The sequence below is a fragment of the Mus caroli genome, chromosome 2 (assembly GCF_900094665.2).
Source record: "Mus caroli chromosome 2, CAROLI_EIJ_v1.1, whole genome shotgun sequence".
NCBI lineage: Eukaryota > Metazoa > Chordata > Mammalia > Rodentia > Muridae > Mus > Mus caroli.
The window spans coordinates 3381363-3398432 of NC_034571.1; the positions used below are offsets into that span (position 1 = coordinate 3381363).

The 17070-nt window shown below is 40.9% G+C and overlaps 1 protein-coding gene across 29 annotated transcripts in view; it reads right to left on the bottom strand.

Annotated features, from left to right (window-relative positions):
- Celf2 (CUGBP Elav-like family member 2) overlaps window positions 1-17070 on the bottom strand; it is an 833597-nt gene that overhangs the window by 57172 nt on the left and 759355 nt on the right. For 28 of the 29 annotated variants that reach the window (XM_021151420.2, XM_029471522.1, XM_021151447.2 and 25 more), the window contains 4 exons: window positions 16620-16754; window positions 8816-8895; window positions 4944-5102; window positions 1575-1638 (listed from right to left, as the gene is read on the bottom strand). In XM_021151420.2, coding sequence (XP_021007079.1) covers window positions 1575-1638; window positions 4944-5102; window positions 8816-8895; window positions 16620-16754 — 438 coding nt within the window. The remainder of the gene's footprint in view (window positions 1-1574; window positions 1639-4943; window positions 5103-8815; window positions 8896-16619; window positions 16755-17070) is intronic. The other variant, XM_029471559.1, reaches the window with a different exon arrangement.

Below are 17070 nucleotides of genomic sequence, written 5' to 3' on the forward strand. Positions count from 1 at the left end.
GCACGCACATTCCAATGAAAAGCGGGAGGACATTCTGTCCATCTGGGAAGACATGCTAGGCAACAGCTGCAGGAATAGGCAGCCTTGTCTGCACAATGCAGCTCTGGGAGTAGGGGAGCCCAAGGCTACTGCTGAGGAAAACCCCTAATTTTGAATCTGGGTGGATCTGTGCTACTAGAAGAGGGACAATTCTCCCACGTGGTCAAAATGTGACCAATGTTAGCATGTATTTTAGCAGCTTATGACTGAGAGGTTTTTCTTTTCCTTTCAAAGCATAGGAATTCCCCTGAATGTTTTACTAATACCTCTCTAGTTTCCTTCCCAGATTATAAATACATTAGACATTAGCCAGTCAATGTGATTGTTAGTTCTAAGACCAGCATCCTAACATGACTTCTTAAATATAATTGCAATCATTTAACTATTTATCATTTTGAAACAATATTTTGAATAATGTGAAAGCTGTATTATGGTGATAGCAGTAGATATGAATAAGTTATACAATCTGACGAATTGCCCTTACCTTGTGGACCACAGTGGAAAACTGGGCTGTTACTCAGAGAACACAAGTGGAGAGAAACCTTTCAGAATAAACACCACCACCACCAAAACTAACTAAAGGCGCATATTTGGAAAAAAATTAAGTGGAAAAGATGAGTCTCTATACTGACAGATAACTAAAACTGGTTTTTATTTTCTACATGTGAATTTCATTTAATTAATCTGAGGTATCCTTAATGAAAGAAAAGTGATCCACTCTAACCCACCTCCCTCAGTTTCTTCCATGCCTTTCCCACACCTACCCTTTTGGAATCAAACAAGGAGAAAGCCTTCTCTTGATCCTCCTGCATTCTGAGTTCCTGCACACACTGCCTCTCTGGCCCTGAGCGAGGGTAGGTGTCAGCATGGAAGGTGGCACAGGAGGACTGACCTTTCACTAATCACTGTGTTGCTGCAGCTACTGGCACAGCTCATTATAAAAAGGAATCCTTCAATAAGCTGCTTTTCAAATCAGTAACACTTTGATTTTTCTGAGAACAAAGATTATACTTTCAGATAAAAGCCTCCGATGCACAGTTCTGTTAATTGGGTTTAAAGTTTAGAAAAGGCGCTGTGTTAGTTGTCATTATCAAGGGACTACAAACTGTATCAAATGTATGCTGGTGATCTTGGCTTTTGTTATGGAGGCAAGAACATTTTTATTGATCACCTATTATTAAAAATTTTTTAGAGATGTTAATTATTTCAACTATCCTTAAATATAGGAATATTGCCAGAAATCTCCCAGTCATCATTCCATTAACAAAAATCCCACAAATAACTAAAGAATATATTCTGCAGAAGTCTGCAGCCTCCCTCCTAAGTGTTCTGCAGGGTGAGCTCTGAGGATAAATGCAAAAGCAGGAAAACAGCTCTGAGAAGCTGACTGCAGCTTTAATGCCCACAGACACAGATGCTAGTTATCTGCTAACTGCTCTTTACTGTTTCCCTTCGGCTCTTTCCTTTATGGGTGGAAACAACCAACAATTCAGAAACTAGTATGGTCAAAGGGAATGGCATGTTTCATGACTTACCAGCCATTTGCTGAATGCCACTGAATGCACCCAGGTTGCTGGAGGAGGTGGCCTGCTGCAGAAGCTGCAAAAGAACACAAGAACTCAGTCAGAACAATGTGGAGCATTATATGGGGTACAAAATTAGTTTCCTTTATGTTTATATAGTTGGCTGCCATTCCTTGTTGACAGGCTGAAGGTGCCCAGAGTTGGAGGTGTAAATTCATACTAATGTCTAATCTCCATTGAAAAACACAGGCACTAGGAACTAACACTGCTGCCTTAGAACAATTAATCTATTTACCTTTTTCAGAAACCAGGTGCTAAAATTTGAGACCAACAAAGCATGAGTAGTTCTAACTCTCTGGAGTCTCCTAGCTACTGTAACTCATCTGTCAATCAGAGTCCATTTTCTCCTCTCTTCTACTTTCCTTCCTAGCTCAGTTTTCCATTATTCTTTATTAAATGATACTCAAAAAGATTTATTCTTTAAGAATTTTATACATGTGTACAATATACTTTGAGCACCATCTTCCTCCTCCGACTTCACTAATCCCTTCTATGTATCTCCCTTTGGATTTCATGTTTTCTCTTTTTAGTATGTCACCCATATGCACATGGTGAATGGGTGTGGGAACTCTCCTGGAGCATAGGCAACTTATCAGGGGCCATACACCAACAAAAAGAGGTCTTCTTTCCCCAAAGCCACCAAGGGTTAATAGCTCCTCAGCTGGAATCATGTGTGTACAGATTCAGAACAATGGTAAGAACCATAATGATTGCAGCCCCAAAGCATCTATTTGTAGTCACAGTACACACACGGCCAAGCAAGTGGACAATTATTCTTAAGATGGTCTTTACCAGCAGAAAAGACAAAGTATTTGTCAAAACCTGGAATTATCAGGTATGTATGCTGAATCTGTGTATTTTAGGTATGTCAAAATCCTTACAAAAAGATATTAATTAGTATGCCTACGATAGTCTTCATTTTCTGTCTGTTGTGCAGAATCAGTGGATGTCACAGCATAAAGACACAAAGCTCCAGTTCTGAAATGTACTTGTTCACCTTTGCTGGATTGCAAGCTAATTTAGAACCCATTCAAGACACTGAGTAGATGTAAAGAAATTTTTCTTTCTGTAAAGTAGATCAGTAAAGATAAAGTTTATATGTAGGTATACATGCAGCTGCATACTCACAAGCCTGTTCCCAGACTCACATAGCAAGTGGAGACAAGACTGTGGAGTGACAAGAGTGGAGAAGGATGCCTAGACACACTGATATCAGGAAAATACTTTTCAGATGGGGTCATACAAACACATAGCAGAGCTTTCTGTGAGCTGTGGAGCAAGGGAAATGTCATAATACTGGGACAGGTACCTATCTATGTTTTAGTTTTCAGAACCGGTAGAACAAGAATCTGGACTCATAGAAAGTATAAAAAGGCAAGCATGATGTCATCCGTGAATAAACATTCAGGTACCTATCGTTAAGGTGACTTGTTAATGAAGTATACCTCAGTAATAGAATATATAAATACGAAGGTATAGTTTCAGGATTGTCTAGCTGCGGCCATAACGTCCACCCAAATGTGAGCTGGACAAGGATGGCACCAACAGATACGCCAAGCTGGATGCGGAAAACCTTGTGAGGCCTCAACCCTCCATAAAAGCTAGAGGCAAGAGAAGAAGAGAGCTGGCTGAGGGAGAGGCAAGTGAAGAGAGCTGGCTGAGGGAGAGGCGGGTCTTCCCAGGGAAGAGCACACTGATTGGTTATCCAGTGCCACACAGCCCTGAAAAATACAGGTTCTATTTAGGACTACATATGTATATAGTTATGCATATAGACGTATAATAACAATAAAAGAGGTTATGAATTTGAAAGAGTGGGTATATGGGAGGAGTTGGAGGGAAGACAGGGAAGGGAAACACATTAGAGTCTCAAATTTTCTAAAAAGGTAAAAAGTGAATTAGAACACTGATTACTTCTGGAAAAGAAGAAACACTGGGGTGAGGATGGGAACAGAGGAGCTCTAGGGTACAGGTTACGCTCTTCTTTTGGAAATAAAATCACTAGACAACAGACTAGAAAAAAAGCATGGCAGCACATATATGTAGGTTTAAGCACCAATCCTGGCAAAGATACCCATGGTATCTTTAAGGAAAAGATAAACAGCCAAAAAATGACAGTAAAGGTAGTCAAACTTTTACTGGCTGAAATGAAGACAGGAAAAGAAGCATGATTCTCATCATTCATTCATTCATTCATTCATTCACTCATTCTCTACTGAACAGCTCCTTCACATGACAGACTCTGCTGGGGAGGGAGGTGGTAGTGGTGGAGATAAAGACTGAAAATCTAAGTTCCTTGAAGGCCCATAGACACTAGCAGCTGTGTGTTGAAGGTAAAGGCACTAGGCCTCCTGGGGCCCCCTTCCTCATCTTCCCTTTCAGAGCGGAAGGGAAGAGGGTCTTACAAAACGGTATAGCTTTGGCTACAGAGTAAAGCCCATGGATGATATGCTCCTGTAAAGTGTAAAGTGACAGAATTAGAAAGAACATGCACATGTCCTTGCTAACACTCTCAGAATAAAAGGCGTCAAAATCACAAAGTGAAACATCATTAATAAACATGCTGTATGGAGTTTAGATTTCCAAACAGTCAAGTGAAGCAGAGAAGCAGGCCACTCACTGCTTCCCAGCCCACAAGGACAGTTTCTACAAAGGCTGCCACTCTCAGCTGTTGCATGGTTCCAAGTCCATGCATGGGCTCGCTCTTCAGTTTGCTTACATCCTAAGAGAGGGAATGTTGTAAGTTCTGGCCACTGTATTTCAATAAAGACAATGGCAAAGAGAAATGATTAATATAAGGGGAATAGTCAGAACCTGAAAAATCTAAGAGATGGCTCAAAGAGCTGAGTCTGTTTGGCCTACACAGGAAAGAGTAGTGCCATCCATTAATCCTGCTTCACAGGAAAAGACCCAGGATGAAGACTGAAGTCTTCCTAACTAGTAGGGTAGTATTACCCTGTCAGCTGGTGAGCTCTCAGCCAATTCTCCTGGAATCTATAGAATCTAAAGTTTAGATGCACAGTTTTCAAGCATGCAGCACTTCTAGCACTGGCTTTTTACTGTGCCTTAAAATACTGTTTACAAGTCTAGTGTATTGAGTTTTGGTCAGTTGTCAACAGGCCAAAGTTAAGTTAGGCACATTTTTATGCTAATCAATTTGATTAATAAAATCCTGCCCTAATGCTGATTTCATAATTTCTGGGACTCAAAATGTATAGGAAGGAAAATTTTGTCATACTTAATAGTAGCTTTTGATAGCTTTGGACTTGGTGTTCTGTTCCTTCATGGATCCCACAGAGACCCATGTTCTTGGGCACTTACCGCCAGGTACTGTGGGGTAAGTCCACCCAGTCCTGTTAGGTTCCCCCAAGTGGCAGTGTTGAGCTGTTGCATCTGCTGTGCAAGCTGCTGCTGGAGGCGCCTTTGCTCTTTGTCCTTCTGAGTGTCAGCAAACTTCACCACGATTGGTGAAGAGCAGCCCTGTGGGCAGACATTGGAAAGTAAAGACAGGGTACAGCCTGATTGAATCCCTCTGTAATGTTCAGTCATCACTGGATTTCTCTCTCTTAGCTATCCTGGAGCACATGGAATGGTGTGGAATGGTTTTGGATGGTTTGATAGTCCGTCTTCTCTGAATGTACCATCAACAGAAAACTCCATATCCTGCCACTGATGTCTTTAAAAGGGGCCTGTTGCTGAAGCCACTTGTTTTCTGGGTTTGATTAGTACATTGTCTCTCCTCTCTTCACGTGTCTTCCTTCAGCTTCCTTCAGAACTTCCCTCAAGATAGAGACCTTATCTTTAATTAAGCTTCATGGTTTGCTTGACTTAAAGATAACTTTGTCTTCATGTGTCTGCTATTTCCATATATGGGTAGAGGATAAAGGGACAGAAATCACAATTGGAATGAAAATAATATCACTCATTTTTGCCATTCGTTTATTTTCAGCTACGTATTTCTGAACACTGGAACAGTGGAAATAGTTTTGACACAATAAAAGAAAGAAGTGAGTTTCATTTCCCTCTGAAGGACAGAGAATTGGGAAACTAGGCACTGATTAAAGTAATTATGCACATGGTCTCAGGGAGGTCTCTTTTCCTCCATCCATGTCACTTCTGTTCTGTCCAAAGTCTCCAGAGCAAACCAAAAGATTCAGAAGCACACCCTGTCTAGTCAAAGCGGTGGGTCTTAAAGGTATCAGTCTACCCAGCTCCTTCTCTATTCATCTCACCATTTGACAAGTCTCATTCAGTTCTCATTTCCTTTAAAAGGTAAGGAGTAAGAATAGTGAGAAAGAAATGGTCAAAGGTCACATAATAAAGTAAATTAATTTTGACTTAGATATTGTCTTTGGGAAGTTATCAGTCTAGTACTTCAAACAGAATGGTCCTATCCCAAGCACCTTTAGAGCATCTGCTTCCGGTAAGGACTCAGCTGAAAAGCACCCCTCGTCCCCAGCCTTTTTTTGTCCTTGGTATGGCCAAGGAACACGTGCCGTCACTATTCTCTTACATTCGGTGGAGCTTTTTAAAAGGTATGTCACCTAAGTGACTAAACAAAATCTTATTGTGTGATAATAGACTTCTCTCACAAAAGGTATATTCCTATTTAAATGAACTTTTTCCTTCTTTTCCTGTTAGGTCATTTTTCTTTTAAGATACAAGCTTGCCTGTTTTCCTTTATCACTTTGGTTAGTTACTGAGAATTTAGCTATGGGTTACATTAGGCTATCAAGTCTGTTAGTTAAGAAAGTAAAAAAAAAAAGACGTAAGTGTTTCAGTGTAGAAGCTCTAATCAACCTATAGCTCTGATAGGCAGAATCACAGGACAGAATGTTAAATGACAATAAATTATATAATAATAACATTTCCGCCATTAAAAAATCCAATACATTTTTATCTGCTTCATATTTCAGTACTTTACTACTTCTTAAGAGAGAGCAAAATATTCTGAACATGAAAATAACACAGAGGCTCTGCATGGAGAGTGTTCTACTGCTGCACCAAGTGCTCTATGACAAACACCAGCATCTGCTAATAGTACATTTATTGGCTTCTCATTCTTAAATGTGAAAAAGGGCATAAAAGCATGAAGTTAGGTAAACACTTGTAGCTTTAAAAGTGACCTGTTTAAGTCATGAGAGAAAAACAAGTGGGGATCATGTAGGAAAAAAAAGGGAAACAGATACTATATGCATGTTCTAAAAACAAATCTTTGAACATTCACATTATTGTAAGCTAAATAATACTGTCTTGCTTAAAGATGCATACCAAAGTCCTGAAAACAATGTAATTAGTTAAAACTCAAGCAAACATCTGTAGTTGTATGGTTATAGTAGAACTTTGTGGTATGTAATGTTCTATTCAGAGGCCAAAATTTGTAAATGGAACCGAGGGTCTTCTGTTTAAGCATGGGTATCCAGTTTTAAAGATGAGCATACAAACTGTAATCTGAAGAACATGCCCGTGCCAGCCTCACGGCGTTCTCTGCACAAAAGCCTCCCATGGTTTGGTCATGCCCACTTCTGCCTTGGGTCCTGAGCTCTGGGGCAGTAGAACTGAGACTCAGACCGTGTCAGCACTCTCTATGAACTCATGTGGGGATGGCAGCTCTTTTAAGTGTCAAAAGAACTTTAAAACCTTATTGGGGAGATCAATTTTGGTATACAATCTTCAATTATAGGAAATAAAAATAGCTAAATGCATATATGTAAATAAGTATATATGAGGACTTTTTTTTTTAAAACAGCACTTTCATTTTAATGGCTGAGCTGAAAAACAGCTGGAAATCCACACATCTGGAGCAGCCTACAAGTAAAAGGAAGCCAGAACATGGAGAATGTGACGGCAAGGTAGATAAAATTGGAATCCTGCTTATTATTTTCTACCATGTTCAATTTTCACCTGAGCTTGCCTTCAGGTATGGGGGTGGGATTGTCCTAAAAATGCATTGCACTGCAAGGAAAACACATTAATTATATATATTAGGAATATCAAAGGCAAATGAATGTTCAAAAAAGACAATAGGCTTTGCAATGCTGATGTCACAACTCAAAAAAGTACGGTAAACACTTAATGACAATGCCATGCACACCCCTTCCAACCCTTCCACCCTCCCTCTGAATTAATATAAAGAAGTTTCCCATAGAACATGACGCATAATGATCACTTAGCTCCCAGCATGCTTTGGAAGATGCAGCATTGCAAAAACAAACAAACAAACAAACAAACAAACAAACCAAAAAATAAAATCCCAATCAAAGGGGAATTTCAAAAAAAGAAGCTCAAACAATTACTATTTTTTTGCACATTAAATAAAATTGCAAAAAAAAATTTGTTCAAATAGGAAAACACAGCTTCATATAACAGCTTAAGGCTACCACGTCTGGAGAAAGTCACCCTACACAGACACAGTATACGTAACACGGCAGCACATGCACTCTCAAATGATCCTATCAGACAATACAGAGTAAGTGATGGCATGTCACTTTTGGAATGTTCTTGTGCAGAATTCTGAATCACAGAGCGAGCACAGAGAGCGTGCGTCTCCACCTGTGGCATATTTCATACTGCTGAGTCTCCTGTTCCTCCAGTCACAACCTTTTAGGAGGTTGGATTGAAGCATTGTGCACCTTTGAGTAAGGGGACCAATCTGATTATTCAGGAGACTGAAAATTAACATTTCACTGATAAATAGGAGAATTATTAACTTTCTTCAAAATTCTTGAGATGAAAAGAGTCTGTTTGACTATATTAAGATCTGTAATAGGTGAACTGTCCCAGTAGGGACCTGAGGTGGAGGTTGATTAGTATAGCCCATACCAGCCCTGTTGTGGGGTACATAGTCAGTCCTCTAGGTCCACAGTGACATTTTGCATTGAGTGCCTCATATCTCAGAACCTGTGTTACTCTAATAAAGGCTCAAAAGACAGCTGTAGGGCAGGTGGAAGGTCTCACTAAAGTACATTTCCAGTCATGAGGGGGAAATGCAAGTGGAAAGAGAGAAGAGGGAACGAAGTGAGGAGGGAAACAGAGAGAGAAAGAGAGGGGGATGAATATGAGTGAATGAAAAGCGGACCGGTGAGAGCTTAGGTCTGTGATTGTCATGTGAACAATCCACACAGGAGAGAACTGCTTTACCATTCCCCATCATTTGCACAAAGAAAACAAAGAAAGGGCAGATGATACAGTACCTCCATGGTCTGAGACTGATGCATGGCTTTGATTGCATTCTGTGCCATTGCCCTTGTAGAAAATGTGACAAACGCACAGCCTGTGGGAAACAAGGGGACAGGGAGCAGGAAAGACAAAAAACAACAAGACAAAAGGGTTGGACGCTTGTTAAACCAACACAGTCTACGAGAACCGCCACAAGACCACACTGTTCTCAGTAGTACATAAAAGTAAACAGCTTCTCTCTTTGGTTTTAGCTCAGTTTGTTTTTTATTCACAGTCCTGAATTGCTAATCTGACCAAAGAAGAACAATTTATTCATTAGCTTTTTTTTTTAAAGGGAACTAGGGAGAACGTTGTATACATTTTGTTTTGTTTTGTTTTTTGCCAAAAGGTTTGAAAGTAGCAAAAGGTAACTTGCATTTTCTAAGTTAAAAGTGGGCTACTTTATCTCTCTTCCTTGGCTGATGCTCTCTACATTGACAGCATGCATACACTGTACATATGACTTTGTATTTCAAAATGCATCACTGAATTTTACGAAATAAAGAATTCATCACACCAAGGGCAAATTAGCAAATAAATTTCAAGAGCTCAAAATGTTAACAAATAAATATATCTAATTCATCTTGGAGAGTTAAAACATATAAATATAAATTGATGCTATTCAAATGTAAACAAATATACCAAACCTATTACAAAACAGTAATTACTAATTATTAAAACAAACTATTACTCTGAGAAAAATTCAACAGTGCAAATGAAATAAATTACAAAAACTGTAATTTGTACAAAATTCTCATGACTTTGGAAGTTTTAACTATTCTGAAAGGAATGAGAGATTGGACCTAAAGTTTAACACACACAAGACAATGCACATTTCTCTGAACATCTACTGAGATCTATAAAGCTTCCTGTGTTTATTTTATCTAGTGCTATAAAATAGCTAGCATCCATAGCTATGGATTCCTGCTTCAGATGGCAGCACTGGCCACCATGCAGGCCACCACTTGAAGTACTTGGCTCATTGCTCTTTGTACCATAAAAACACTGCCTTGTGAAATTTACATTTTATTCATCATGTACCCTTGGGCTTGTTAGAGAAAAAGGCTGTGAAATTAATGCAGATTTAGGCTGATTTTATAATAATGCCACAGCACACTAAAAGCTTAGCTAAAGCAATGCAGACTTATTTCATTTATGATCTCTAATGACTTTAAAAGTGCATTGATTTTCTAGCTTCTTTAGCCTTGCACAGTTTGAACTTAGGTATCAGCGAATAATTTAGTGTTCCACTCAATTTCCTGAAAACATTATTATTATTACTACTTAAAAGATTTCCAAATGAAGCAGATCTAAACACTGAGAGGCGGAAGCTTATTGTCATCTCACAGCAAATGCATGAAAACAGGATTCTGGCATCAGCAGGATGAGATTGTTGCCCCTGTGGCCCATAAACAAAACAGAACATTCTACATTCAAACAACCAGCAGATTGTTTGGTTTATGTAAATTAGTCATAAATATATTTTCTTCTTTTGTCTTGTACTATATACCTGGTGAGAATATCAAACCAATATTGCTATAGTGCCTTCTAATCAAACAGCACTAAGAGAAAGCAGTACATGTCCACCATCCCCAGTGCACAATGGCATCCAGTCATAAAAGGAGCTAAATGCGGTTTTTTTGCAACATGTTATGAAAAGTTCCTAGAATACAGGGAGGTCGCCCCACATCCCCCCATTAGTTGAGAAGATCTTAAGAAGCAAGCACCAAGTCCAGCTTGAGTACTGAGCTGGTGCATGCAGTTCTCTGACAGACAGCAGTGACAAAGCCTCCTATTTAAACATGTTGCATGTGCCTAGACAGGACTGTAGCACGTCATCCACAGAAACAATGGCCTTTTCTCTCTCTCAGGTGTCTAGACCACATGTGTAACAGTGTGTGAGAGAGATGACAGTGCCTCCGCTGGACTCCATATTGATATTAAGGTCTGAAATTATAGCCTTAAATTTATCATCTGTTTCAAAGTAATACGGCTTCAAAATGATTATCACTAAAATTACAGAGGAAATAAAACTAAAGAGATTTTAATTTTTCCACTTCTTGCCTTGAGACTACAATGAAGGCCAAACCACGTAGCAGAGATCTGTCTGAAAGCATATGAAGCAGGGACTAGATCTGCTTTAATGGTCACGGAGACTGTTATATTCACTTTGTTTGCTCATAGTATGTAAGGAATGTGTGCCAAGCTGACAGTTTCCAAATGGAGGTTAAACATGCATAAGAAACATGTAAAATGTCAATAAGAATCAATAAGGCAAGCTTACTCACTTATCACAATTTCACATAAGTAACTTGTAAGTAACCATTGTGAGAAAGATAAAGCAATTAGCAGGCATAATAAAATCTCTATCATTTCAAACCACTGCCCTCTGCAATTAAAAACCAGAACAGTGCTTCTAATTTTACAATACTAACCCATTCAAAAAATGACCTGACAAATGTGATGGCTTCCTTAACCTTTTTATTCTACTGGCAGTGTGTGGGAAAAGAGAGAAGCCATCTCCTTAGGGGCTTCTGTCAAATTCTTTACTGTGTTCTGTACTCAATTAGGAGGAAAAAAAAATGTGTCGTTTAAAAAGTGGGAATGCATGGTGAAGAATTTTACTCTGTATGCAGTTAAGCAACTGGGAGTCAACTGGTGTTTGGAATAGTGAATCTTGTTAACCTTTGTGATTTCTATCACGAGAGGCTGTGGCAGTTATATGCATATATTCTAAGTTATTTCCAATGCAAGTACAAACATGGTAGTGGCTCCAGCCCCAGGTCTCTAAAGTGTGACTCTATCAACATAGGACCATAGGAGCTCTACTATGAAAACTGGCCTCTGCCTTTTCTACAGCTGAGTCAGAAGTACCTTAGTCTCAACCAGTCCTCCCTTCTGCATGAAGTGGCACTGACTGAGTCCTTACAGGACAGTGCCTTAACTATTTAGGACTGTAAATGTACCATCTTGGCAACTAGTCCTCTTGTAACTGACCTCAATGCCAGAGAAATCAGACTGGAGGAAAAAAATACACACTACTCATTTCTGGTTTGGATATAGTATCATATATGCACACCACTGTCTTAAAACTGCTGAATACATATAAAAGAAAAACAGATTTTGTGGCTAACTTGTAGTTACGTGTAATTATTGTCTCCCCTTTGAGAATGTCAGAGATTATTACTAGGAATGAGGAATAGAATTTTTCTTATTTCAGTGAGACTGCCTTCTTGCTGCTAAGACAGAGAGATGACTGACCAGGGAAAGGCTTCAAAGAGCTTTCCTCCTACAGACAGGATCTAAGGAAAGCTCAAAGCCCTCTTCATAGAGGGTGGAGTGCTTGGGATAGGTCTACCACACTTGCCATTTCAATAAAAAAGGCATCTTTCCCCATTTCTTTTCTTTTTCCAAGACAGGGTTTTTCTGTGTACTGGAACTTGCTCTGTATAATAGGCTGGCCTTGAACTCAAGAGATCTGCTGGTCTCTGCCTCCCATGTGTGCCACCACCACCCACTAATAGTGGTCAAGAGAATTTTATAGAACTAAATGAATTCTTGCTCCAAATAAAAGGACCAAAACTGAAACCCAAAGAAACCCCAAAGTTAGAAGTCCTTTTAAAAGCCTGAAGGATGCCAGGGTCTCTTGTTCTTGTGCCTCTTTCAAAGGGGTACAGAGCTTGCTGTATCTCAAATAGAAGAAACATGATTTAAGTTACTGTACAGCATGAAGGAGGCTTTAAAGGACGAAATAGTTACTTACAAATTAATTATCACCTGACAAAGGATGACTGCAGCCACTGTTTGCTGTGTCTTTCAGCACTGGCCGGAAGGTCAAGCACACAGTACCACATAACACTTGGGCCCGTGCATTAGTAATCTAATCTGTCAATGTTGGGTTAGGATATTGAAAACATTAACACATCAATCATCTGAATTTGGGTCAGACTAGGACCCACTTAGCAGCTGGAAGATCTCATCTCTTACATGGGGCTGGAAGATTATTTGGAACAAGATGGCATAATGTAGTCAGTATTCCATGAGACATGTGATGAAGGTTTACAATGCAGATGAATATTTAGGTACTGGGTGGGCAACACTAAGCTGATCAATACAGTCTAGTCCATACACCTGTACCGAACATTCCGAAGCCCTATCTTAATATACTGCTTGAATACAAACAAGGGACAAACAGGGACTTAACTGCTAAGCCCAGTCTGTGCTCTTCCCTGAAAACATTCATGTGTTAAGGGTCTAGGCAAGGGAATGCTGGAACACAGCTGGAGTACTCTTATACAAGGAGAAAGAAAGCTACCTTAAGTGGTAGTGAAGATTCTATGACAGTTTGTGGGAAAGAAAAATGAAATGAACTTGTTCTACTGACTCTAAGTATACTCAACTGTTCTTGTGCACAAAAATCTCAAAGGTTAGATCTCAGTAACCTTTGTGACTGTAGGTATCAGTGAGAACATGTTTATTTAAGTTCAATGTCCTAAGGTAACACTGTTAAACATGTGCATTCGGTGTGGAAGCTTCCAGCTTGCTTTTGAGCATAAATGTCTCACTGGAAATGCCACAGATGGGTTGTGGTGGCCTACTTGTTTTCTCCTGGAGAGCTGTCAGGTGTCTGAGAGGTGCAGCTGTCCTTGCACAATGGTGTAGCTATTGATGTGAAGCTGTCTGAAAGTGATGAGCAACATGCTTTCAAAAACAGGAGAGGCAGCAGAGTGAGTGACCGTCCCCAGTGGAGGAAAGACCTTAGATTTGGCATACTGCCCTTTGTATTGATGAGCCAGAATATTTGGTAGGTAGTTCTATGTGAGTGGCAAGTTGTTTCCATGTAGACAGTTAACAACTGTTTCCTGAGAGTGTCTGTCCTAGGACATGGACTAGTGACAGTGAAGTTTGAGTTTTGTTTTCCCCATCCCCCAAGGATAATGGCTCTGATAGAAAGTATAAATCGGCTTCGATAGGCACTCTGAGTCCTGCAGCTTTCAGGTCTCTATGCTGATGAGTGGTGTCCTAAGTCAACATGTCTGAGGAGCGTTGGCAGTGCGCTGGCAGCAGGAAAGTGTGTGTCCTGCTTCTCTCACAGGGCAGCATTAGTTCCCAGTCACTGGCTCCTCCCACACCTACTGTCTGGATGGGCGCATAGAGACCATGAGTGCGAAGCTGTGTGCTAGCTTCCTGCCTTCCTGATGCTTGGCTTAGACAGCTAGGAAGTGACCCGCTGGCTCACTGCCTCTGCCATGCAGGGCAGGAAAGTGGTTGAAATGTTTCAGGAGGAACCCAAATGGCTGATGTGGCAGAGGTGGAGTGCTAGGGGACTACCACTAATCTTGGTAGTCTCTGCTTGACTAATCTTCACATTTATAGGTGAAATGAGTAAACCCAGACAAAAGGTAAGTGGCTAACCCCCGACTGCACCTTACCTCTGTCATCATTAACTGTCTACCGTAGAAGCAGTCTTACTGAGTAGTGGATACCCTGGTTCATATAAGGTACTCCAGAGCAGCCATGCTTTCATTTCACTTGATTTTGATTTGTTATTACTTTTTCAGCAGCTGAGCTAGCAACAGACACTGAGGGAAAAAATGCCAAGTGCCTTTCATCTGGAGTATCACTAGTGGGAGACACTTACTAATATTTTATTGAAAACTGAAATTCCTTTGAGAATAAAATCGTACCATGAAAGAGAATTATTCTTTTATCAAATACAGTGATTCAGGAGCAGGACCCTGTGGCCAGAAGTCCGTAGGTCCTACTAACTGAAAAATGTACACTGACAAGGCTCCTATAGCTTACTATAGGAACTGGCTCCTTCTGGGAGCCCATCCAGAGAGTAGGTGTGGGAGGAGCCAGTGACTGGGAACTAATGCTGCCCTGTGAGAGAAGCAGGACACACACTTTCCTGCTGCTAGCGCACTGCCAACGCTCCTCAGACATGTTGACTTAGGACACCACTCATCAGCATAGAGACCTGAAAGCTTCATGTGTTGGTTAATCACCTGAATGGCTAAGTTCTCCTATTGAGTAGTGACTGTTCTGCTCTTTCCTATGAACAGCAATGTAAACCTAAAGACACCCAGAACATCTCAACCCACTTTCCTTTCTTTCCCTGCATGGCAGAGGCAGTGAGCCAGAGGGTCACTTCTTAGCTGTCTAAGCTAAGCATCAGGAAGGCAGGAAGCTAGCACACAGCTTCGCACTCATGGTCTCTATGCGCCCATCCAGACAGTAGGTGTGGGAGGAGCCAGTGACTGGGAACTAATGCTGCCCTGTGAGAGAAGCAGGACACACACTTTCCTGCTGCCAGCTTCTGAATGGGTAAATTAAGAGACAGGAATAGGAAAGCAAATGGACTAAGGTTCAAATTCTGGGACTGAAAGTTAAGTCTCACTGACCCCTGAGCAACTATAAGCTCCACTCTATTTAAATTTCCCTGCCTCCCTCTCTTTTTCTGTCATCTTCATGCTCCCTGCATTCCTTGTTTCAGGTACTACTAAGTCTGTTGTTCAAGGGTGACATTCAGTATCTTCTTCAGCATTTAGACATTCAGCCTTGCTGTTAGGCTTAGATAACATGTGTTTCTGAGGTGACAGAATAAATGACTTATGGCTTCACACTGCTCCCTGCACCCCCAGAACCAGAGTCAAGAGCTGGTGCCATTCTATCCCCTCTTCTCCTGACGGTCTCCATTAGGACCTTTGGAGGTGGATGTGGGTGAGACTTTGGTCCTCTGAGATTTTAGTCCTAGGAGCTGACAACATGAAGCTTTATGCCTAAGATGGAAAGGAAAACCTTCCTCTCAGTTTTGATTAGGTAACCCCAGTGAGGCAGGTAGAAATGACTACCGTGACATGTATGGCCTGGCCATTTCTTTCAGTGAATGGTGTGGGTACAGAGCTGGCCTGAGCGTGAGAATGAGCACAGTTCTTAATTAGCTCCATGGGAACTGCACTGCAAAATGAAGACTTATTGACAAACTGAAAAATGTTTGACATATACAATTCTTTAGATTGACTTGGAAAAGTACAGTCAGAGTAAGTGTTGATACATACTGTCAACCTTCTTGTAGTTTAAGGATGTGGGTACATGGTCTTGTTAAGGAGGAGGAGGGTCTGGAAAGAGAACGGTAATCCCCACTGATTCCTACAGTGGCTCACAAAACTGTCGCATTCCCCAGGGCTCTAAACACACCTTTTGCTTCCATTGTGGCAAAAGAAGAGTTTATGATTTTCCTCAGGTCAAAGTCACTTTTCTACCACTTGCAGGGTGGGACTGGGGACCGACCAGAGGCTGGATAAGACAGGGCAGGACAGGTCTCGTCCCTGGGAGGTACTCTTTCTGTTCTGCACTGCGTGAGTGTGACACTCTCTCTAGGCTTGTATGGCTATCACGAGGACCATATCTTCTACAGCCCGAATGGACAAGCAGAGAAAAGTCTGGCTGAGCATCCATTTCCATCCTCCACTTCTCTCCTTGTCGCCCAAATGTTCTCAATTTGAGGATGAAAGGGGGGAAGATGTAGAGCAGCCTGACAGCGTTCCATGGGACCTGGGCTAATATGTTGGCACTCAGACCTTTTCACCTGGACATGTAAGACATGATCATTTTGGTTACAGAGAAAAGTTCAGGTTGGATGACTTGATCACATGTGATGTACTGCAAGCTGACCCCTGCTGTATGTGATGCCTACGATGTCTACACCTCCCTTGACTGTGACACAGAGTTCCAATTAGCACCTAAAGAAAAAGACTTTACAGAGAACACACTCACCTCGACTCAGCCCATCAGGTCCCCGGAGAATCCGGCATTCTTCTATCTGACCGAATGGAGAAAACATCACTCTGATATCATTCTCGTTACATTTCTTGGAAACCATTCCTATGAACAATTTTCTGTCTTCCACAGCTAGGAGATAAAAATAACAAACGAACAAAGGCCATGTAATCTCTTTCTCGTGTAACCAATCATTCGTTACCACACCAGGCTAAGCTTGGCCATGAGAGAATGAATCAGTCTTAAAGCTAACTGCATACTTGTATCTGCCCTTACTCCTGCACGTCCCATTCTCACCTCTTTCCTGCTCTGACCTCAAAAACAATCTGTTTAGCGTCTAACTAGTCAGACTGCTTACACTTGAAGCACAAGTTGATTTTTCTAGAGGAGAAAATTGTTGTTCCTTGAGAATCATCCCTGGTAGGGGCAAACCCAAAACAGAAGAGCA